This window comes from Equus asinus, chromosome 6, assembly GCF_041296235.1.
Source record: "Equus asinus isolate D_3611 breed Donkey chromosome 6, EquAss-T2T_v2, whole genome shotgun sequence".
Lineage (NCBI taxonomy): Eukaryota > Metazoa > Chordata > Mammalia > Perissodactyla > Equidae > Equus > Equus asinus.
Genome location: NC_091795.1, coordinates 13422233 through 13445638, shown reverse-complemented (window position 1 = coordinate 13445638; position 23406 = coordinate 13422233). Strand labels below are relative to the sequence as shown.

General features: G+C 48.3%; 1 protein-coding gene and 2 long non-coding RNA genes across 7 annotated transcripts in view; 1 reads left to right on the top strand and 2 right to left on the bottom strand.

Moving 5' to 3' along the window:
• The window catches only part of NPAS2 (neuronal PAS domain protein 2), a 158484-nt gene extending 141287 nt beyond the window's left edge, over window positions 1-17197 (top strand). For 2 of the 3 annotated variants that reach the window (XM_044772984.2, XM_070511610.1), the window contains exons 15-21: window positions 38-127; window positions 3522-3668; window positions 8757-8954; window positions 10702-10889; window positions 11205-11297; window positions 13800-13997; window positions 15846-17197. In XM_044772984.2, coding sequence (XP_044628919.2) covers window positions 38-127; window positions 3522-3668; window positions 8757-8954; window positions 10702-10889; window positions 11205-11297; window positions 13800-13997; window positions 15846-16053 — 1122 coding nt within the window. In that variant the 3' untranslated portion in view covers window positions 16054-17197. The remainder of the gene's footprint in view (window positions 1-37; window positions 128-3521; window positions 3669-8756; window positions 8955-10701; window positions 10890-11204; window positions 11298-13799; window positions 13998-15845) is intronic. The other variant, XM_070511611.1, reaches the window with a different exon arrangement.
• On the bottom strand, window positions 6582-10702 carry LOC123286733 (uncharacterized). Its single transcript, XR_011503847.1, has 3 exons — window positions 9441-10702; window positions 8125-8208; window positions 6582-7229 (listed from the first exon to the last, which is right to left on the bottom strand). It is a non-coding gene; the product is annotated as an uncharacterized lncRNA (long non-coding RNA).
• Window positions 14747-23406, bottom strand: LOC123286732 (uncharacterized). Of its 3 annotated transcripts, XR_011503845.1 has the most exons (4): window positions 23134-23406; window positions 20033-20116; window positions 16302-16443; window positions 14747-15426 (listed from the first exon to the last, which is right to left on the bottom strand). It is a non-coding gene; the product is annotated as an uncharacterized lncRNA (long non-coding RNA). The 3 variants fall into 3 exon arrangements; XR_011503846.1 differs by lacking the exon at window positions 23134-23406 and having other exon boundaries at window positions 20033-20157; XR_006529514.2 differs by lacking the exons at window positions 20033-20116; window positions 23134-23406 and adding an exon at window positions 17608-17808.

Sequence of the window (23406 nt, the reverse complement as noted above, 5' to 3'; positions counted from 1 at the left end):
GCTGTGTGTATTAACAAAGCCCCTCTCTCTTCCCCAGACTCCCCTGCCTGCCCCATCGTCCTGTGACCTCGCACAGCAGCTCCTGCCTCAGACCATTTTGCAGACCCCCCCTGCCCCCATGGCACAGGTGAGTCTGGGACTCGGGGAAAGCGAAGCCTGGCAGAGGCATTTCCCCAAGACAGAACGCATGGTGTCCTCGTGAGTGTGCGGGTACGTTGGAGCCGATGTGTACCAGGCACTTAGGTACCAAACCAGGCCCCAGAGTGGGGGTGACTCTCCCAGCATGCGGGTGGGGCATGTCGAGCTCGGCACTCGCCCCTACACCTGCCCTCTCCTTCCAGTCTCGTCTTCTCCAGACACATTCTCCCAGTTCTTTTCTCCAGTGTCTTGTTCCTCAATGCTTTTCACAAGCTTTGTTCATCTCTCTGCCACTTTTCCGTGTCCCTCTCATTTTTTATGGCTCCAAGTTGACCATGATATTTTAGAAAGGGTCTGAATTAGGCCAGATGTCATAGGAAGACTGCAAGGATCTAAAAGCTGCAAGTCTGGTACTGTAAATATCACATTTAAAAAAAAATGATCAGAGCTTTGCTGATTAATTCCTTCCTTGTTTCAACAACAGTGAGTTACTATTTGGGTCAATCCGTGAGCAAGTATGAGGGATGCAAAGATGCTGGTAACATAGCTCTTGCTCATAGCTCAGAGCTCAAGGGGAGACGGGTATGTAAACAGAGAAACCCCCATGTCAGGCCAAATGTTTTTATAGAACCAGTGAGAAATACTCTGTTTAGGGAAGTCCAACATGGCTTCCTGGAGGAGGTGACACCTGAGCTGGGCCTGGAAGGATGAATAGGAGGTTGCCAGATGGAGAGGTGGAGGGTCGGCAGGGAAGAGGGACCCAGGTGTGAGCTGACCCAGGTGGTGAGTTCTGGAAATGTCTGACATGCTTGAGACCTGGCAAGACGCTGAATGAAACCTCGGCCATTCAGTCTGCCGTTGCGTAGGGCAGTTGAGCTGACTGGCACACACTCTGCTGAGGCCAGAGCTCTGACCTCCATTCCTTTATGCGATATTTGCTTTGCCCCACTCTCTGGCCATAAGGAGGTCCCAGGCAGCAGTTCACCAACATGTGCCACTGGCCCCACTCTTCCCAAAATGTGGACTTCTTCTGTCTTGGTGCAAATCTGTCACCACTGATGAAAACTCTCTCAGAACATATGTCCCATTAGCAGTGGTCTCGAATGTTCTCCTGGAGTAGGAAAGACACAATGTGAGCACGTGCTTCTTAATGGGGTCAGGCTTGAGTGAGGATGACTCCACTCATCTGGGGTCAACTAATTAAAATAGTCTATATTCATCCTCATTAGCCAAAAAAAAAAGGAATAACTTTTTTTCTCTTCAAATTTTCAAGGCACATTTGTATGAAATTAGTAAATTTTTCAAACCAAAGACACAGGAAATGAGAATTCCTTTAACTTCTGGGTCTTGCATAGTAAAGAATTTCTAAGTTCTATAATACATAATGATGTGATTAAGCCCCTTTGGGAATTCTAATTTTTCATTTATTGAACCTCATTTTAATTAATAACAACAGTTCTTAATGTCTGAGGCATATTATACTTAATTATAACTGTAGTCTGTAAGACTCTCTTGCATAATGCTGACCTTTCTTACCTGCCCCATGTGACACAATGAGGCCCTACAAGGGTCTCTCTTTCCCCTCGCTGATCTGATCAGTGTAGCACCTCATCAGGGAAAGGGGGAAAAAAGAAAACCCAGAATCTGGGAAATGCTTCTCTGGGTAACTGGTGGTTTTCCTTCATACTGTGTTTCTAAAATTCTCTTAAGTTAGAGGAGATCTCTTTATCCTAAAGGTCACAATCAACAATATAACAGCAGACTAATGCTGTGTGTCCTGCAATGCCTGGAGAAAATGAGAATGGTAATAGAAGTAACTAACGCTTGGGAAGAGCCTTGCTGGCCACCCGCCGGCCGGCCCTTCCCTGTTCACCTTGGAGCCACCAGACAACCCGGTGTCGTCTCCTGGATGCAGGAGGCAGAGTCCTGAAGGTTTCCTGACTTTGCAGAACCCGCCACCGAAGCTTTTATGTTTTGTTTTTTAAATTTAATACCTGATATGCTTGTTTTTCTTTCTCAATCGAATTCCCTGTCAGAATCCCAGCTGAGTGCTTTGACAAGTTACATTCTGATTGAGATTTCTCTGGGCAGCACCTTCCATTATTAGTCTTACTTGTTCTTCCCATTATTGTTTTGCTGCTCCCAGAACTGCTGTCAGTTATTCTGCCCTCTGGTATATCCCACCTGTATTCTAAACTCTCGTGGTCCCCTTGCTTTTCCATCTATGGGGGGTTAAAGGGCAGAGAAGGGAGACGGACTCTGGAGTAGTTTGCAAAAGGCAGTGCGCAAGAAACGACTAAGGAGACTGTTGGGGTAGAGAGCGAAGGAATGAAGCTTAAGTCATCATAAAAAAGAAAAGGAAGAGAAGGAGGGGGGAGGAAGGAAGAGAAGCCCCAGGGCAGCAGACTCACTTTCCTCAAGAAATGGGAGTCCTCAGGAGCCCCATAGAGCCCAGGGCAGGCCAGCCCCACTCCCGTCTCATGATCCCCCACTCTCCACGAGTTCCTGCAAGGAAAGGACCTTGTGTCGAGGTAGACAGGTGACACGGGGCAGAGGTCACCTGCAAGATCTTCCTCAATTCTGCCTAGGAAGGAATTAAGAGGTAGAAGGAAGGGGGGACAGGGCGCTCTTGCACAAAACAATTATCATCAGTGTCCCTCCTACAAGGTCACGCTCTGCCAGGGTTACCGTCATGGGAAATGTTAGGTGATTATATCGTTCTTCTCCTTAGTTGTTTTTTTGAATGGATTTCCAAGAAGCCCGTAGGGACAAGTGAGCCAGGGGAAGTGAGGGAGGGTGGTGAGGCCTCCATGCCCCAGACCACAGGTTGGGAGAGCAGGGCTCCTGTGCAACATGCCATCAAATTCAAGCTTTTGTGAGCCGTTACAGAAGGGCCTTGCTTGCCAGGTCTGGATTTAGGAGACAGACAGGACCCAAAAATGCCTGTGGAGCTGTCACATGCCAACGCTCATGCCCTAGATGAGAAAAAAGGGGGAGGGGCTCTCTGACACCTTGCTTTTGACATTCATCTCCAAAACCACTTGTCCTCTGTCCGAATTTGGAATCTCAGTTTGTAAGTACTGCTTACAAACTCATGTCTCCATTCTGTGGCCTCCCAGACTACAGTGCAGTACATTAGACCTGCAGACTCCCATGGGCCTGAGGAGAGCTCACATGGGGACCCTGGGACGCCCAGCCCTCATCCACAGCCCCTGCTCACGGCCGAGCTCCCCAGCGGTGGGTCACTCATTAGGGATGCTGACAAAGGTGGATAAGGGACGGGAAATGAAAGCGGGCAGGGCCGCTCAGAACAGCAGCAACATTTGTCTGCGAGGCTGAAATAACTCTTTCATCTGGTTATGTTTTTTGTCTCCACCTTGAAGTTCTCGGCACAGTTCAGCATGTTCCAGACCATCAAAGACCAGCTGGAGCAGCGCACGCGGATCCTGCAGGCCAACATCCGGTGGCAGCAGGAGGAGCTCCACAAGATCCAGGAGCAGCTGTGCCTGGTCCAGGACTCCAACGTCCAGGTGAGGCCCCTCCCTGGGCCCATGGGCCCGTGGTGCTGTCCTGCCCGCCGCTCTGTGAGGTGCCCTTATCCACCCTTCGGGGCAGGCAGGACCCCCTCCAGAGTCCCCCTGCACTGCCTGAATGGGCCCTGCTTGCTAAGCCTGTCGAAACCTCCACAGACCAAGAACAAGACGAATCCCGCCTCCTTCACCCCAACTCCAGGCCAAACGTGAAATGCCCAGCACATCCTCTCCACTCACCCCTCACTCTGTTAGGCACATAGTGTTGCTGCATCATCCGCATCTTCATTTGTGAAGATGTTTAGTGCTCTACCCCCTGCCTGCTGCTGGCCTCCATCCTTTGAAGTGATAAGCCCCCCGCACCTCTGTAACGTTGCTCTCGCAGCCCCCAGCCCAGGCTGCTGACAAAGGAGAGTGGAAGCAGCTCTGCTCTGTGTGTCCTCTCACCCAAAACAGGAGTGGAGGGAGACGCTGGAAACGATGCTCTCTGCACCCTGCCCCCAGGGCGACAGCAGAGGGAGCTGGGGCCTAGAGGTCAGCACCCTTCATGCCAGTTGGGGTGCCTGGCAGGTCTGACAGGAGCAGCTTTGAACTATGACCCCCAGATGTCACTTCTTTGAATCCTTTTGAGAGATTCTTTTGGTAGGAAAAAGTTTATATATTTGATCTCTTTCCAGAATAAGTTATTTTTACCAAGTTTTTACCACTTGCATCATGAGTCTAGGACTATTTTTCTTCCAAAGTGCATTCTTTTGATCCAGCCTTTAATTGTAAATGTCATTCTGGCTGCCCTCGCAGTCTGCCCTGAGAGCTCTAAGCCTTTGCACCCCCTTAAGAGAGACAGAAGGAAGCAGAAGAGCCCCCTGGGGCAAATGGCTGGCACGCTGTCCCTGCGCCTTCCCCCTCCCTGTCCTCACGGACCCTCCACTGGACCCCCAGCTCCTGAAGCGCAGTGACACGGCCGAGGGGCAGGCCCCTTGCGGGCGCCGTGCTCCGTGCGCTGAGATGAACGCATGATGGTGCGGAGCGGTCATGCCACGGGAGGTGCTGCGGTCGCCCCTCCTGCCTCCCTGGGCTCCCCGGAGGCGCTCCAGGGGGCTTGCCAGACGCTCAGTGGCCCTGCACGGCCCTTTCGGGCCAGGGCTGGCTGGCTCCTGACTTAGAGAGGCCGGGGCCCAGCGAGGACACACTGCCGCCCGCTGCCCCAGGCCTGCGTGCGCGCGTCCAGGCCCAGGCGGCGCGACGCCCCGAAATGGACCAGGTAGGAGGCTGCTGCAGCGTTTACATGAAAAGAAACGGAGTCATCGCGGTGTCGAAGCCGCTTTTTACTTATTCATTCCCAGCTGGAAAATGTCCCCACTGATGCAGGGCGCGACTGGTAGAACTTGCCTGACTCCAATTACTTGAATGGAATTTTTATACTAACAGGAAGGGGGAAATTGAGCCAGAAACTGCTGAACGCAAGGTAGGCGTAGGAGCCTCTTCCTCAGGGCCCGGACTTCTCTATTTCCTGCCTTTTCAACGTTAAGGCTGAATTCTCAAGTAACGGGCCAGGCGAGGTTCTCTCCTCCACTCCGTATTATGAAGCATCCTGATTTCTCCTCCTCGTGACCGGTGCATTTGGTGACGGCCCCCCCCCCCCCCCCCAAGCACGCGTGCCCGAGAGCACCCGAGTGCTGGGAGGCTGACTGGGAAACAGCCCTCAGACCGTCCAGCGTGCTCCTTCCCTGTTGTCATTGCTGTGACCTTATCTTTGCAGTGGAATTTTCCAAAGAACATGGAAATCCACAGATAGTCAAACCAGAGAACATTTCCTCAAGCCGTCTGCCTCCCTGTACTTTTGCAATTTTAAAGATTTAAAGAAATATGTTCCAAAATGTGATATTTGTTTTAAAAACTACATGATTCAAGCATAAAGAATAAGCAAGTAAAAATTACTCCACTCTTCCAAAAAGGAGGGGGAGTAGATTAATTAGAATGGCAAAACGTTGATAATTATTGAAGCCTTATAATGCTATATGGGGTTTCATTAGACAATGTTTTGTGTATTTCTAAAATATTCTGTAATAAGAAGTATTTGTAAAAATAAGCAGATAAGAATAAGGAAAAACCACATGTGAGGGTAGGATTGGTTTGTTCTTGAAAATTAGAACTGTTTTTTTCCTCTGATAACTTTTTCCACTTGAATTAAGGAACGATTTTTCTCATGCTTTATATAAAATTGACCCCGAGCCCTTTTTAGAAGTCATCTTCTTAAGCCATAAAATTCCACTTTATTGTCGATAAATCAGACATGGATGTGCACGACAGCAAAACCAGGGTTTTCCCCCTCAAAGTCCTTGATCCGAACTTCAGTGAACTTTCCTACTTTACTTCGTTGGCTTAGAGCTTGCATTGAGTCTCTGTGTGCCTGTGATGCTTGCTAAATAAGATTTTTAAAATATTTTTTAAAAATCAAGTTATGAGCGAGAGGTTGGCTAGGGTGTTGGTGTTTGCACCTAAGTGGAGTCATGAAGGTGCTACTGGTAGAGCTGCTCTGCGAGAGGCTCTGTCGCTCTCTGTGGTCCAGGAAAGGCTGCTTCTTGCTTTCTTTTTGAGGGCATGCGCACCCTCTGCTGGCTACTCAAAGAAATTCCTAGAAGGACACCTGTAGCAATGGTAAATGTCTTCCTTCCTTCCTTCCTTCCCTCCCTCCTTTCTCCCATCCATACACCCACCCACCCATTCATCCATCCATCCTTCCATCCATCTCTCTGGCAGACCCAGTTACGTACAGGCATTTGGTTAGGCGCTGTGGGGGTGCGGAGATAAACAGGACAGCATTCTACCCTGAGAGAGCCTACATCAATGGGACAGAGTAGCAGACCAAGCAGACTCTGACATAACACAAGCAGAAACAGTTTGCCCTTCTTTGAGCAAAAACCTCATTTATTTGTTTATTCATCATTTATTCATTCCATTTATTCATTTCTCAGCGAGTTTTTATATGCCCAAAGAGGCAAAGGAACAAAAAGCTCCTTTTTCTCATTTTAAATGTTATTATCTAACATTTATTGAGCATTTACTATATCTCAGCATAAATCTCATTTACTCCTTTATGAGGCATGTGCTGTGAATGTCCCTGTTTCATCAATGAGGTAACTAAGGCTTTGAAAAGTTATCAAAATGGCCCAAGGACATACCACTACTCCATGGTGGGGCTGGAATTTGAACTAAGGAATGTCTGATTGGAGCTAATTATGCTGCCTGTCATAAATAAAGGTTGCAGTTATTTGAACTCTAATCAGAAGGTAAATTGTATCCTACTAGAAGTATGCTTTTTAGTCTGAGTATTGAGTTTTTGCCGAAGTGGTGAAGTGTAGGTTACCAAACGTGCTGTAAACGAGCCGTGTGATAACGGGGAGCTGGGACTGCGTGAAGTACGAATCCTCAGACTGAATCTGTGCTGAACGGGCACTGAGCCTGGGATGATGGATACCCAGGAAATTCTTCGTAACTTCTCAAGCGACCAAGAGCCCTCATGCAAAAGTGCAGGCTTCTCTGGAAGGCGAGGGGGCGTGCCTGGAAAGTAGGGAGACGGAGTGGTGTGGTGGGAAGGGCACTAGATGGGGACCCGCCCACCTCAGGGCTCCGGGACATGGCTCCACTCCCGTACGAGCCAGACGCTCCCGCTAACTGACCCTGGAGCGCTCCACCAGGTGTCTGCCTGGCCTGGCTCCACATCGCCTTCCAGAACCGCCTTGCCACTCGGCAGATCAGAATGGCGGTTCTGCACTGGGCACGAGGTGCTGCTGCACTGAGTACAGGAACTGGGTTAGAACTCCGGGTGCCGGAAGAAGAAAGCCGTCCTCATGAAGAACCCTAAAATGGCGTGGAACCCGGCTCGTCGAGAATCTGAGAGGGACAATGTCAGTGCTGAATGCCCAGGAGGAGCTCTAACTGTTGGAAGAGCCCCTTACAGGTCTTAGGTGTAAATTATTATTAAAATTATTAAAGTTGTTTTTCTTAAGTCTTTAGGGTCAATTTACAGATTACATTTTATTTACAGATCTGTTAATTTGGTCTAAAAATAGCAGTGTTTTTACTAGTTTTTATTTATATTCAATTAGTTTATAAATTTAACAAATTGTAAATAATCAACATTATCTATGAATGCCATTAATTTACAAATTTAATATATCTAAATCTTTCAAACATTTCAATGCCTAACAAGGCAGACTTATAAATCTAAGCAGTAAAATCTTTCTAAGCACTTAAGCAATTATTTTAAATCAAATATACTAAACTTATAAATGATCAAGGTTTCATAAACACTTATACACTTTTTACAAACTTGATCAAATTCTCTGAAACCTTTCAAATTAAGATTACCAGGCTAATTTTTCACAGTCTTTTAAATGTTTGAGACATCTTAGATGATGAAATGCACAGAGATTATCGTGAAGATAAAACTTACCCTTGCGCAGAATTCTAAAGGCGCGGACTTGATGTTCTGTCGTCATCTCTGCACGCATTTGCCTTCCTGGGAACGCAGGGTCGCCTAATTAGTGGGAGCAGATTCGCCATCTTAGCTGGGAGCACTGGGTTGAAGATGCCCAGCCGCAGTATGAGTACAGACCCTGGTCACTGGTCAGAGCTTCAAGGGCAGGCACAGGGCCTGGTCCTACTGCCAGGACGATGCGGCCCACACCACCGGTTAGCCAACCCTCTGCCACCATTACTGCATCATTCATTTTATTCACAGGATATCCCTCCCTTCTACTAAGGAACTGACAAGCCCACCTAGACTCTTTACAAGCACACCAAGTTATCTAGAGACCACCTGGGTCCTCCACACTGTTAGGCCTCCATCACTAGACTGTCACCTTGAAGGCGGGGTCAGTGTCTCTCCGAACCCCTTGCTCTGTCGCTTTGCACTGCTTGTGGCATCGCAGCGCTCAGCTGGAATGAATGAACGAACTCCGCCCAAGCAGGTCAGAGAGAGCAAAAAAGCTGACCTCCTAACAGAGGACAGGGAACCCAAAGAAGGTGCAGACCTGGCGGGCACCCATGACCCCAGCCTTAAAGGCATTCCTATTCTGCTTCCAGATGTTCTTGCAGCAGCCAGCTGTCTCCCTGAGCTTCAGCAGCGCCCAGCGGCCCGAGGCTCAGCAGCAGCTCCAGCAGAGGTCGGCCCCAGGGGCCCAGCCCCAGCTCGTGGCCAGCCCTCCGCTTCCAGGGCAGGTCGCCCCTGCCCAGGTCACAAACCAGCACCTGCTCAGAGACTCGAGTGTGAGATCAACCCAGGTAAATGTGCCCGTCTCCAGACCCAGCCCTTGCCACCAGGGCAGACCAGGACCTACTGGATTCCTGCCGTCTTTGCCAACTGGAAACCTACTGTGACCCACTCTATGTGACCTCCTCTGTGACCAGGGCTAGATGATGGTGGTGGGATTTTTCCTTTTTTTTTTTTTTTTTGTTTTAAGTCACTTCGAAACCCCAAGTTGCATTGGTTTCCTTCTGTGTTTTATTAATATATTAAAATACGTTGAAGGGAACTCTCAGCTTTGATCCTGAACTGAGGTGGAGGTGGATACGGACATCCCAGCCACTCACACTGACGGCCCTATGTCCCCACACGTGTGTCTTCAGTCCCCATCACCCACTCCTGGTTTTAGCCATTATCAGTGTGAGAACACAGATCACCCACTTCTGCTCACGGTCCCCTCCCCCAGGGCCACCCTGCTCCTCCGGCCCCCCAGATTCCCTTCCCTCGCAGCCATTATTACTTACTACAAGCCACCCGTGAGCCTGCAGTCTGACAGGGTCACCAGTCAGTACACGGCACTTGAATCGAAAGGCGTTAAGAAGTGCTGAGCCCGGCTTCTGGAAGATTAGAGATCGGAAGGCGGGGTACAGGCTCGCCTCAAGCTTCTTATGTTCACACGCGTAATCGTGGCTTCAGTGACCATCTGCTGGGCTCTGTTGTTCACCAGCCCCCAGGGGAGCAAAGAGGAAGGCAAGCTGTCCTTGACCCCGAGGGGCGTCTGGTCTAGCGGGGGCTCCAGGAGCGTAAACAAATACCGTGCAGTTAAATGTGGAGGAGTACAAGCGTGAGTCTCTCTTCACCCACGTGTAAGGGTTATACTTTAAATTGCAGCCTTTTGGTTTTAAAAGTCAACAGAAAAATTAACGGGTGAGAATGGCCAAGGAAATTTTGGAAAAGAACAAAACTGAAGGAGGATTTACACTATTTAACAGTGAAAGCTTTTGTAAGAGCTCTGAGAATTAAAACACAGTGGTGCCATCATACAAATGGACAGTCATTGAAACAGTGGAAAACCCAAAGCCCAACCAAGCCCACTCCCTTGCTCATTTGTGATTTTACTCCACAAGTATTTAACAGGCACTCACTGCATGCCAGGACTAGGTTCTAGCACCAGGGGATGGCAGTGAACAAAAGAGAAAGGAAGAACAGAACCTCTGATGCAGGTGGGGACAGACAAATGAGTGAAAATCACAATGCGACAAATCTCAGTGTGGGACACTGGTGAGGGAGGGGATGGGTTAGAGTTGTCAACAGGGGTCCAGAGAAGGCCTCGCTGACAAGACAGTACTGAGCAAAGACCTGAGGGGGTGAGAGAATGAGCCCTATCTATATCTGGGGAGGAGCACTGCAATTAGAGGGACTAGCAAGTGCAAAGGCCCTGAGGCAGGAGTAGGCCTGGTGAGTCAGACAAACAGCAAGGAGGTCGACATGTCTGGAGTGGAATTTGTGAAGCAGAGGTAGTTCAGTTCGAGGCACATTTGTTACTTGCCTGCTGAGAGCCTGGCACTGTCCTAGGCCCAGGGCTTTCAAAGAATTCTTGAGGTGCTTACAGTCCAATGGGGAAGACAGTCACAAGACCAGAATAATTCAGTAAGTAGTCAGAGGATCCTCAGGTAGAGGAAAGGCCAAGGCAGGTAGAAGAAAGAGGTTCTGGGGAGGCTTCCTGGAGAGATGACACCTGAGTTAAGTCTAAATTTCACCTTTCTTGCTAAAATGATGCTCCAGGGCCCGAAGCCAATGAGAAGCTCGCCACTGATGCAAGGAAGCGGGCGCTCGGTGAGCCTGACACCCCAGTTCAGCAGCGCCGCAGCTGTGCTCCCGACACCCCTGGGCCTGACCACCCCTGCCCCGGCCTCCAGGGACACCAGCCAGTGCCAGCCCAGCCCGGACTTCAGCCACGATCGGCAGCTCCGGTACGAGACCGTCCTTGTTTACACGATGACTGGGGCGGGTTTGCACGATTCCCGGCTGCCCTCCTTTCTGAGGTAGACAGAGGCAGCGTTCAGACAGTCAGGAGTAAAGCCTCGGCAGTTTCTCTCAGCGGATGAACCGGCAAGAGGGCCAGGGTCTTGACAGCCGGAGGAAATGGCCTGCTGCACTCAGCATCTGAGAGCAGAGCAGGCACCGTGGGGTCGGCCAGAGGGGGCCCTTGCTGCTACCCCTGGCCAGTGGGCCAACGGTTTGGGTGCTCATCAAAGCTTCCCGTTGATCTCTCCCTCTGCTCCAAGGCTGTTGCTGAGCCAGCCCATCCAGCCCATGATGCCTGAGTCCTGTGAAGCGAGGCAGCCCTCGGAGGTCAGCAGGACTGGACGGCAGGTCAAGTAGGTGGCCCCAGGCGGAGGGAGGGTGGCCTCAGGCTGGCAGGGTTTTCATCTGCCCGGACCGGCAGTGCTCCCTCTGAGTCTCACACTAAGGGCAGGGCCGAAGTGTGCCCACCCCTCTGAAAGGACTCCTCCCCTTAGCTTTTCTTCCATTTCCCGCTGAAGCAGACGGACCTTTGGGTCAGCGTTCCAGGCCTAGAACGCGACCTGAAACAATTAGTTCTCTCTCTAGCTTGTCTGAACGCCTCAGCCTAGGTTATAGCCCAGGTCCGTGCTGCCATGTCCCCATCCCAGGCACCCCCGAGGCTCCAGCTGACCGTGGAAGCAGGTGCCCACCGCAGATTCACAGGGCGCTTTGAGCTCGCCTGCTCCCTGGTCCCAGCGCTGTCCACGGGGCTGTGACCCCACAGCTGTGAGGCCCGCCCCCCTCCCCGACACCGCCTGCCCTCTCCTTTCCCCAGTTTCTTCTCCACTTGCAGCCCCAGGACCAGAAGCAGCTTTGCTCAGCTGTTTAATTAACAGGGACAAAGGTTACTGGAGACAGAGAAGTAAAAACATGAAAAGCCGTGGAAAACAGCTTGTAGCCCTTTGAAATGAGGCAGCAACAGAGCCATCTTGCAGACGTCTTTGTGTACAAACACCGGTTTCATTGATGTCCAAAGTTCACTGAGACACTGCTAGGTAATTAGGCCTGGCTGCCCTGTACAGAGGTCTCCAGCCATCCCCTGGGACCGTCCCCTGGAAGTCCTTGCTCCCCTGTCCTCCTTCAGCCAATAACAACATAGCAGCGGATGCTTCCTGCGCATGTCTGCAGGTCAGGGGCCCGTACCTCCCTCACTGCATTTTGTCCCGATCAGAACCCCATGGCGGGCAGGTGGGGAATGTGTGCTGCGGGAAACCTCCTCGAAGTTCGCGGCCCATGCTCTCAGCTAGGCGGGGGATTGGGTTTGGGTTTTGGATTTTGCCTGTTCTTTCCTTCTCCTGTGATCCAAATAAGTGGAAACAAAGAATCTTGTTACATCGCTTTCTGGACAGCTTAAAATGCAGTGAACTAGGCAAAAACAGAAATTCTTTCCTCTGGGAACTCTAACTGCCACTTTGGGTCAACCCAATAATTTACGTCCTCCCCATTTCTCCTACCGTCTCTACCAGACGTGACCTCACACTCCATCTTCTAGGGTGTGTCAGAATCTGCCTCCCACACACACGGAGGCCTCTTCAGGGGAAGTTTGGAACCCCTAATGCCTGTTACAAGTGACCCCATATAAAGAAATAACATTTCTAAAATATAATGAAAAGTGCACTTCTCATTAGTGTCTTTAAACATCTGTTCCTAGTCTGCACTCCTCCAGAGCTTTCTTAAATGGCCCTCCGCTGCCCCTTGGTAATGGCCCATTACCATCAACACCTCTTCCTTTTTTTTTTTTCTTATTGTGGTAGAATATATTATATAAAATTGGCCATTTTAACTAGTTTTAAGTGTACAGTTCAGTGGCATTAAGTACATTCACATTGTTTTGCAACCATTACCACCATCCACTTCCACAACTTCTTCATCTTCCCAAACGGACGCTCTGTACCCATTAAACACTAACTTCTCATCCCCTCCACTCCCAGCCCCTGGCAACCACCATTCGACTTTCTGTCTCTCTGAATTAGACTACTCTAGATACCTCATCTAGGTGGAATCATACAATGCGTGTCCTTTGTGACTGGCTTATTTCACTCAACATACTGCCCTCAGTGTTCATCCATGTTGTAGTGTGTGTCAGAATTTCCTTCCTTTTTAAGGCTGAATAATATTCCATTGTGTGTATAGACCACATCTTGTTTATCCCTTCATCCATCAGTAGACACTTGGGTTGTTGGCTGTTGTGAATAATGCTGCTCTGAACATGTTTGAGTCCCTGCTTTCACTTCTTTTGAGTGAACACCCAGAAGTGGAATTGCTGGATCCTATGGTAATTCTATGGTTAATTTTTTGAGGACTCACCATGCTGTTTTCCACAGCAGCTACATTTTACATTCCCAGTAACAGTGTGTGAGGGTTCCACCTTCTCCACATCCTCACCAACACTTGTTATTTTCTGGGTTTTTTCATAAGAGCTATTGTAATGGCTGTGAAATGGTATCTCATTTTGATTTTGACTTGCATTTCCCTAATGACTAGTGATGTTGAGCATCTTTTCATGTGCTTCTTGGCTATTTGTATCCTTTTGTCTACTCAAGCCCTTTGCCCATTTCTTAACTGGGTTGTTTGTTGTTTTGTTGTAGTTGAGCTGTAGGAATTCTTTTTAAATTCTGGATACCAATCCCTTACTAGATGTATGATTTGCAAACACTTCCCATGGGTTGCCTTTTCACTCTATGGAGTAATGCGCAAAAGTCTGTAACTTTGATGAAGTCCAATCTATCTCTTTTCCCCTTGGTTGCTGTGCTGTTGGTGTCATCCAACTCCTCTTTCTTAAAGGTGTGTTTCTCCCTCCCATGTGAAACCACCAGGTATGCACAGAGCCAGGCCGTGTTTCAAAGTCCAGATGGGCACACCACCAGCAGCAGCGCCTCGACTCCCGTCCTGCTGATGGGACCCGCAGTGCTTCACCCCAGCTTCCCCACCTCCCAGCCGCCGCCCCTGCAGCCCGCACAGGCCCAGCAGCAGCCGCCACAGCACTTCCTGCAGGTGGGCGCTGGGGAGACAGGGTGAGCCCCGTAGCCCAGGCCTGACCGCCCTTTCCTCCCTTGCTTCCAAGGTGGTCCTAGTTCTCAGCACCAAACTAAGCCCCAGACAGACTTGTAGGGATCTTTATAGTTTATAAAGTTCATAATGCTCCAAGTCCACGTTTATATAGTATGAGAAATTTAGAGTTAGCTGTTAGGCCTCATGTGGGTACGAGCTATAAAGGTCCACTTTCCAAAAGTAATTTTTATTATGGTATCCTTATTTTTAGAGCAAAAATCACACACTGATTACTCTGTTTGTCAGACTTGTTAGTGTGTTTATACACAAAGTCTTATACAAATATAAAATTAAATCATGTTTAGTTAAAGACTCATTAAACTTCCTTAATGCATGCAATAACGTTTCATGAAATTAGAGCTTTCCAGGAAAATGTGGGGCACGTTTACACGTGGTCACTACTTACTTCAAGCAAGTGCCAAGTACCCTGGAAGGAGGGAGGGTGAGCGCCAGTGGTTGGGGTATTCAGAGGGGACAGAAGCGTCTGCTCAGCTCTGGCCTTCCCTCCCACACGAGCCCGGGCGCCCCTTCCTGCCCCAGCCCTGCCCTGTCCCGTGGGGACTCCTCCCTGGCCTCTAGCCCCCACCCAGGGCAGGCTTGGCTTTCCCTTCACCCGGCCTGCCCTGCTCGGGCACCTTGAAAGCCACAGAAGAGTGTGTGGTGACACAGACATTTTGAGGACAGCAGGATAGAGAAGAAAAGAGTCATCCTTGAAGGTCTAGAATGTAATTTAATTCCAAAGCTGCTAAGCCACCTGTGCTGTACTTTTCCAATCTCCCTGACCCCCGGCACAGGGGGAGTCAACTCAGGACGCTGGCTCTGCGTTTCTCGTCAGCTTGTTGAACACAGAAGTGGTTTAGGATGGGAACTGAGGAACTGAGAAGGCAGGGAGAGGCTGGGGAGAGTTGAGGCCTCCCATATACTCCTTCAGCGTAACAGCAGACGTGTTTGCAGGCACCTGTTCCAGGTGACGCAGGGCGAAGGGTGCAGAGAGCTCGCAGGCCTTCTCACTGCCCTCACCGGCCTCGTAGTGCAGTGTGGGGAGAGGGCAGATCACAGAGAGCACTGTGGCGGGGAGGCCTCCGAGGAGGAGGGGGCAGGGGGACTCAGAGTCAGACGTGTGGGAACTGCCCAAAGCGTGAATGAGTGGAGGTGAAGGAACAGTGTTCCAGCAAAAGAGACTGCCTGAGCACGAGCGGAGGGCGGGTGTGCCTGGGCAGCTCTGCAAACCTGGGGGACTGGGTTACCTGGAGGGGGAGACTTCACGGACAGGAAGAGTGAGAGCTAGGATGGAAGGTTCCAGAGTTAGGGTTTGACCACTTGAAGGTTCTGAGCTTCAAATTAGGATGTTTCCTAGTAGATGCTGGCAGCCGGCAGTGTTTGGAAGTAGTCCTGGAATCGGGGACCACAGTGAAAGTGTGCAGACTGTCTGTGTCTGGATTCTGCCCTGTTGATTATCTGCACGTGGTCTCAGCTTCCAACATCCAACAACATACAGGCTACATGTAGGTCATGGGCATGTGTTCAGGAAACCACTCCCCACACCCTCGCCCCAGGCCCACCGGGCAGGAAGGAACCCTGGTGCTGGCAGAGAGCTTGGCTTCAATTCACACCCACCTGGCAGAGCCTCAGGTTCCTTTCCTCTCTACCCACCCTCCCCTCCCACACAAGGTCCTGCCCAAGCCCTCACCACAAGGCCCCGAGCCATCGAGGAGTCCTGTAGGCTAACCACATGTGCACACGCCCCAGCAATTCAGCAGAGGAGCTGAATCACAGAACCACCTCTGGAGCCCTTTCTCTTTTCTTTCCAGGTACAGGCGCCAAGCTCTTTGCACAGTGAGCAGCAGGACTCGCTGCTTCTCTCCACCTACTCGCAACAGCCAGGACCCCTGGGCTATGCCCCGCAGCCCCAGCCCTCACGCCCTCCCCGAAGGGTCAGCAGCCTGTCCGAGTCCTCAGGCCTCCAGCAGCCACCCCGGTAGTGCCCTGGCACCTCAGTTGGGTCACAATCAGCTTTAACCAATGGATGACGGGGGGTTGGTCACGGGAGTTGGGGAGAGGAGTTTAAACTAAACCCTTGGCTTTTGTGCACACTGCATACATTTCAGAACTCCTGGATGGTAGCCATCTCTGGAGTGCGCGGCTGGCACGTGGGAAATGACAGCAAGACTGGTGGGCTTCCCCTGCCTCCGCACTTCTCGGGCGCACTCTACAGCCATACTTGGGCGGGAACCGAGTACCCACGACAGTGTCGTTACTCAGTTTACCTTAGCCAACAGAGCAGCTCACCGCATCCTCCCCAGGGCGCACAGGTCACTCTCACTGGCTGTGGCCCGTCCACCCTTGCTAGCCGGGCTTCACTCTCCTGATCCTCTTTCCTTTGCGTTTGAGAAGCACTGGGTCAGAGATCTGTTTGGAGAGAGAGAATAAAGAGATTATTTTTCATTATTTTTAAATGGTGGTTTTGTTTTAATTTGCACAGCTGCACAGAGGAGATTGCTTAGGCACTTTCAGTTTTTAAAAGTAATAAGGCCTCCTGACTTCGTTTGGAGACCACAGTAACAAAAACAGCCCACCAATAGATAGCCACGCCAGTCGTCATTAACCAGGCTGCAGACCCACACCCTCCAGCCTGAACCCTCGTGGAACCACGCTCGCCCCCCCCCACACGGCTGGTGATTATTTTTTCCCCTAAATGTAACACTGGACTATTTCCTGTTTACTTCGTCGATTGCAACTACAAAGGCGGACTCAGAGCAAAGCACAATCACACAGCTGATGTTCCGGAATTGTGCTGGCAACTCTAGGACTATGAAGGGTGAGTTCCACACGCCAGGTGGCCTGCGGAGCTCCAGGTCCCCAAGGGACCCACCACGTGCTGGCCTTTGAGGGAGAATGCTGCATCTTTCTACATATCTTTCACGATGAGACCGAGGATTGGATTCTCCTTTTCAAAATGCACTTTGCTTTTTTTGTATGTTTTGTTATGTTGAGATGTTTCTAAAGAAAAGATTTTATGTAATTATAAGACAAAGTGTAGTGAACTGTACAGCTGTTGTAATAATGACCTATTTCTATATAAAATAAAATTGTATGGATTATGTGTAAATTATTTTGTATCTGAGATACCAGTTCCTTTCCCAAATATAAAAGTATAAAAGTTTTCTTGTGTTTTTCTGTGAGTGGACATTTTGTAATAAATTAACAGATTTGTACAATTTCCTCTGGAGGCAGTTTCTGTCCCTTGTTATGTATGCATGCACACATCTTTTCATCAGTAAACATATATATTTTTTTAATTTCAAGACATTTCTAAGGACATTCAAAGATAGGGAACAGGTGGAAGCAAGCAGTGAATGAGCTGGGTAATGGCGTGAGGTGTTTGAGCCACATGTGTTTCAGCCTGTCAGGTCCCCGATCTTTATAGCAAAGGTTGTGCCAGAAAAAACAATGGTTTGTTGTAGAAATGACAGCAAAAACAAACAGAAAAAGTTCCTGGAAACATCTCAGGCTTATGGACGTCGGTCATCTGTGGAGATGGCCACAGCATTTGGAGCCCATTCTTAGACTCACCTGGGCTAGAGTGCATGGGCACTAACTGCCAATCCTTAGAGATCAGTGATGCACGCAGGGTTTGTGTGTCTGTGTGTGAGACGCACACATGTCATGTTGACAGGCGGACACAGCAGCAGCTTCTGGGAGGCTTCTGCCAGCTACAGACATACCCCCTTCCCAGGAGGCTTCATCACGTGAATGAGAGGGGGCCCGGGCACACTGTGATTGAGAATCAGAGAGGGTGGTGCTCAGCCCAGGCCTTTCCAAAAGTGTTGGCCCAAGAAAACTAAGTTCCTTTCCTCGCTCCATCATTCTAGCTCTGTGCTTTCACCTGCTCCTCTGTAGAATGAGAGCTCTTCTCAGTTCCATGACTAGGATCAGTTTGGGATGGCATGAGAGGCTGCCATATAAATACATCGAAAAGTTTTATTATTCACACAATTGCTGTATTCCTAAAAAAAGGTAAGTAAATATTTTGCATGCACTAGGAACATTTACTCTTTAAACAAAGGCCACCAGAAAAGAACCCTCTTTTTAAAACAAAAAATCTGTGTAAAACTGGATTAACTATTTTGTAATTAAACTGTTTTGTAAATTTGAAGTTTTACAGATCTGAGTTTTCCGTAAAAGAATTTGTGTTTTAATTGGCTGTCAGAATTCTTGCTTCTAAGTAGAACAAGATTTTTCATGGAAACAGCATATTTTTTGTCCTAGAATTTTCTAGCTGGAAGCCATTAGATGAGGGTCGAGTATGCCAGGCTACTAATTTAATTTAGCATTGCTTCAATCCTACACATGTTCAAAATCTCGATAAACTGAGAAAACTCTTGTTGTATAATAGTTCCTTAAACCCACATATCATCAGGGGAAGTTTAATCCGTAAGCTTTTGATTCATTTAATTTTGCTCATTAAAAGGCTGTTTTGCAACCCTGTCCTATTTCCAGAAAAAACATGACCTTTCTATTTGGAAAACTATAAAGTCTCAGCTCATGAGAAGTGGCTGAAATGTGAACTCTGGAATACACCAAGTGTTATTTTAAACTAACCCAACTAAAATGTATCTTCTGTCTCTACTAGCAACAAAAGTTCAGTTAATTAAAAATGTTTGTTTATACAGGCAACAGGGTGAACTGGTCAACTATCAGATCATTCTAAGCCATGACATTTTGCATTCTTGCCTAAATTATCTGGTAAAATTTGGGTGTTGGGTAAAAATTTCTTCAATTTCTCTCTTCACTTTATGTGAAGCCTAAAGGTATTAAAGTCAGCCATTAATAACCCAGAGAAATAACTAATTTGGACCCTCCAGAGAAATGCCATATGTGGCTTTTTGAACAGACACATTTGAACTCCACGCTTTACATATGTGCCATACAAACAGCAGCATACTTCTATAAGCATAAGGCAGCTGATTATTTGCTTTTTTTCCCCCCTTTATTTTATGTGGGACACTGCCACGGCGTGGCTTGACTGAGCAATGCTAGGTCCGCTTCCAAGATCTGAACCTGCAAACCCCGAGCTGCTAAAGCAGAGCATGAACTTAACAACTGCACCACCAGGCCTTCCCCAACGCAGCTGCTTAAATAGCCGAAATATATAGCCTTATAGTATCTGTGAAACAGCTTTATTTTCCTGGAGAAAAAAGCTCATTAGAAACAAAAAAAAGCAAATCTCCTTTAGGATCGTTGCCTAACCAGCCAACGTCCAATTACAGGGGGAAGCAGGGTAACCCTTCGGCACATTCCTTTCATTAATGCGTGCTTTAAAATGGAGCCTCAAATGTTGGGTGACCACTTTATATGCACTTAAAAGGTATTCAATTTAACTCAGTATGTGACTCAATTTCCTTTAAAATGTCTGCCCCTCCTAACATCTCCGCCTCTTTCACTGTAGCCATGACCCACCCATCCACACACGCTGAAAGTCTTTATCCTGTGCTGGAAAATCACGTCTAGCAGGGGACATTTTGTGCACAGAAATATAGTCACCACTAACTGTAATTCATTTAATATCCAATTGATTAATCTTATAAATTTTTCAGTTAGCATACTTTTAACCATTAAGTGATCATTTCCCTTAGTAATCACATTACTACTTAAACAAGAGTCAATATTTAGGAATTTACAAAAATAAATTTCCCCCGTTATGAAAAAAGTAGATTACAACTAGAAACATTTGTAAGGATTTAATTAAAATCTCAAGTCTGATAAAGATCCCTTAAAAGTTCTAAGACATCTTAAAAGCAAAAACGACCCACAAAATATAGTATCTTTACATCAAAACTGGTTGGAAGGATGTGAATATCACGAGTTTAACGGTTTTGTGTTTTAATCCATACTCATTCTTTCACCTTCTCAGTGTTCTGGTTCTTACATTCCATTCTAAGGTTTCAATAACTCACTAAATAAAAACCTTACACCTCCCTAGGTTTAAGGATCTTACCATATCCGCCCCCTCTCCAAAAAAGAACGTAATTTCTGATGAGCAGAGGCTGAAGGTCCAGGGTTGTCGACTTGAGGGTTTGGCCTGGGGACACGGAACTTGGTTACATCGTCTAAGTCAACTCACACATGAGCTGCGGGCATGAGAGTCCCCTCTTCTAGGTCAAAGTCCCACGTCTTTCATCAGGCAGCTTTCTTTGGTCTTTCACGTAGATTTTTACTTCTGAGGCTGGGTGAAGATTTCTTTACCTTTTCTATGGCTAGATGTATCTAACTTACCATACCGCCATTATGATATGTTAAATTTAGTCTGTAGGCCTATTTGGAAACTCGTGTATGTCTCACTAACATTTCATTCTAATTAAGAGGGGTCAGCTAACGGTTTTATTCCCAGAGAGGAGGGGATAGTTACCATTTCTTTTAGGGAAGTTGGGCTAATTTATCAGCTAGGACTGCACTTGTGGACGCTCATTCATGGTGACGGCATGTGGGCACCAGGGCAAACGAGCTGCTGGACCCCTTCTTCCTTCCCTGTGCAGCCCCTGCTTCTCCCGGGAGTGTTTGGCTCCCTCACAAGTGTCACTTCACTCCTTCACTCCCTCAGATAGAAACTAGTCCATGTCTACACTTTATTAACAGACACAAGCTTGACAAAGAAACAAGATGCCCATATGTAGTAATACTTTCCCACTCATTAAAAACAATGACCATTAGGCATATCTACTATGTTGACTACTTTTTCAATTACAGCAACCCTTTTTTATATTTCATTTTAGCATGAAGTCATGAACTCGTAAGCTTTCATAAACTCAGCTCTTTAAATTAACCATTGTCATTTTATTTTTTGCTCAGATTCACACAACTTGTCAAGTGGGATCTCCCTTCACTGGCTCCTTTATCTTTTCAGCATTGCCTATCAGAAATCAGACTCTGGATTTCTTTCTGAAAACAACAGAATCAAAATCCATCCTGATTTTTTTTCTGCCTCAAGTCATGGAATCAACTCCAAAGAGACCTGATTCCTTTTAGTTAAAAAAAAAAGCATTAGAGATTAAAATCTGGGTGCCTGGGGTGAGAGGGTGAGAATGAGTTAGTGTTGGGCAGGAGTGCTGCTTCTGTGGCTGTTATTGGACCATTTCGTTGTGACAGAGCTGAAAACACATATTTCTTTTAAGGTCACAAAATCACATTGATTTCTTCTATATATTTTCTATAGAATTTCACTCTACCTTTCTAATGTGATTCCATCAACCACTAAGACTTTCTCCTAAATTGACATTTCATATAAAGTGAGTTATAAACTGTCGACTAATTTCAAAACACTTCCTGTGCTAGTCCTCTCCTCTCTGTCCCCACTATTTGCCCCCTAACCCAGAAGCCCCATTTCGGCCAGATCACAGCCTCCCAGTTAACCCCCAGGTTCCAGTCCACCCACATACTACTACTGGACACATCTTCCTCTAGCACCTTCTTCACCACCACACCCCTTTCCTATAAAAATCTTTCAGTGGCTCTTCTTGGTAAGTTCCATTGGAGCTTCCTAGAGCTTAGCCCAGCACAAGGCTGCAGAGGAGGATCCCCTGCAGTGCCTTAGCTTTGCTGCCCTCCCCCCCAGACTGCTTAGGACTGGAATGCAGTCTCTCCACTTCTTCCTTGCTGTCCCCAAAGGGAAGCATTCAGATCTTGTTTCATTCTAAGGATTCTCTGGTAATCACTAAAAGTAAAAAGACGTGGGTGAGTAGCAGAGCTGCAAAACACTGGAGAGTTACAAAGCATGTGAAGTTCAGCTTAGTGGTTTTGGTCTCTGGGAGGCTGGCAGTGATTGGCCTGGCCCCTGGGGCTTGGCAGGGAAGAAGCTGGAAGAACCTGTAGGGCTGGACTGAAACATGCAAGGGCCCCAGGCAGGCTAATGATTTTCAATCCTTCAAACCAAACAGTTCTTATTGTATGTCTTACTTGTTTGGGTTATATTATTAGAGTTCATCAAGAATAAGGAAGGCATGGATTTACGGATCCAAATGACTCTCTTAGAATCCCTAGACTGGTGACACTCGGTTCCTAAGCCTCTGGGAAGCTCTAGAATGATCCCTTCTGGGTACCTCCTCAGAGCTCCCTGTCATCTCTCACATCTTATCTGAGCCACCTTTCCAACCTGACTGTCTACTGCTTCCCCAGCTCCCCCGCCTTTTCTTCCCCTCCCTCAGTATGTCTTCTTCCAGCCTTTATGCCCCAAGGGACAGGACAGGCGGAGAGCAGCCCATCCCCATATTCACGTCCTACCCTGTAGTCATCTGCCTCCTCTCCCCTCCCCACTTGCTTAGCAAGTTGTGAAACCTGCTAAAATCACTAATAACCTCCTGTTGAAGCAAGCAGTGGGTACATCTCAGTTTTTGCCTTACTTCAACCCTGTAGCATTTAGAACCTGTTGATCACTATGCCCTTCTTTTGACTTATAAGACAATATTTTCAACTAAGTCTTTTCCTGCTGCTCTAATGACACTACTGATCTCCTGCAGCCTCTACCCGCCCCCCCCCCCCCCCCCCGCCTCTTAAATGTAGTGTCTACACTGGTCTTCTCCCTAGAAGTCCTCTTGACTTTACTTCTTCATACCTATAAAATCAGTCTGCTACTTTCCAATCCCACTGCAACTGCCTTGGTTCACACCCTCCTCTTTTGTATATATTGTGTAAATACTTTCCTTCTACCGGTGTCCTTGCTACCATCTTGCCCCCTACTCCAATCTATTCTTCACAGTGTAACCAAATTAATCCTAAAACAAATCTGATCATGGCACAGCCTCCTGAAAGCCTTCCAACGACTCACTACCTATAACAATCTCTTGAGAAAGGCCCCACAGACGATCTCGTCTCTCAGCCTGGAGTCTGGAAAGCCTACTGCTTCAGACCTGTCCTGTGCTGCACACTCTACCACCCCTCTGCCTAGCTATCTCCTGCCCGTCCTTCCAGAACCAGCACAAGCCTCCCTGCTTTCTGCACCCTTGACCCAGCCATGCATCAGGCCGGGCACGACCCTCCGGTGGCCCCACCGTCCAGGACGGTAAAGACTCCCGATCGTGAGTGTGCCCTGCTGGACGTGAGCACCTCCAGGGCGGCAGCTGTGTCTTAGGCATCTCTGGGGCCGCCGTCGAATCAGTGAGTGAATGAGACAAGAAGACAAGAACGTCTTCTCTTCCCAGCTCTGCTCTCATCCAACCGTGGGCCTGGGTTTTGGTTTCCTCTGAAGACTTAGACTGGAGCGCGCCTCATTCGCGCAGAGCAGGAGGGAACTCGGCTGCGGGAAGCCGGGCGCAGAAAACGCACTAGTCCAGCCGCCGCCCAGGCAGGCCGCCGACACACGCTTTTCCCTCGGCGCGC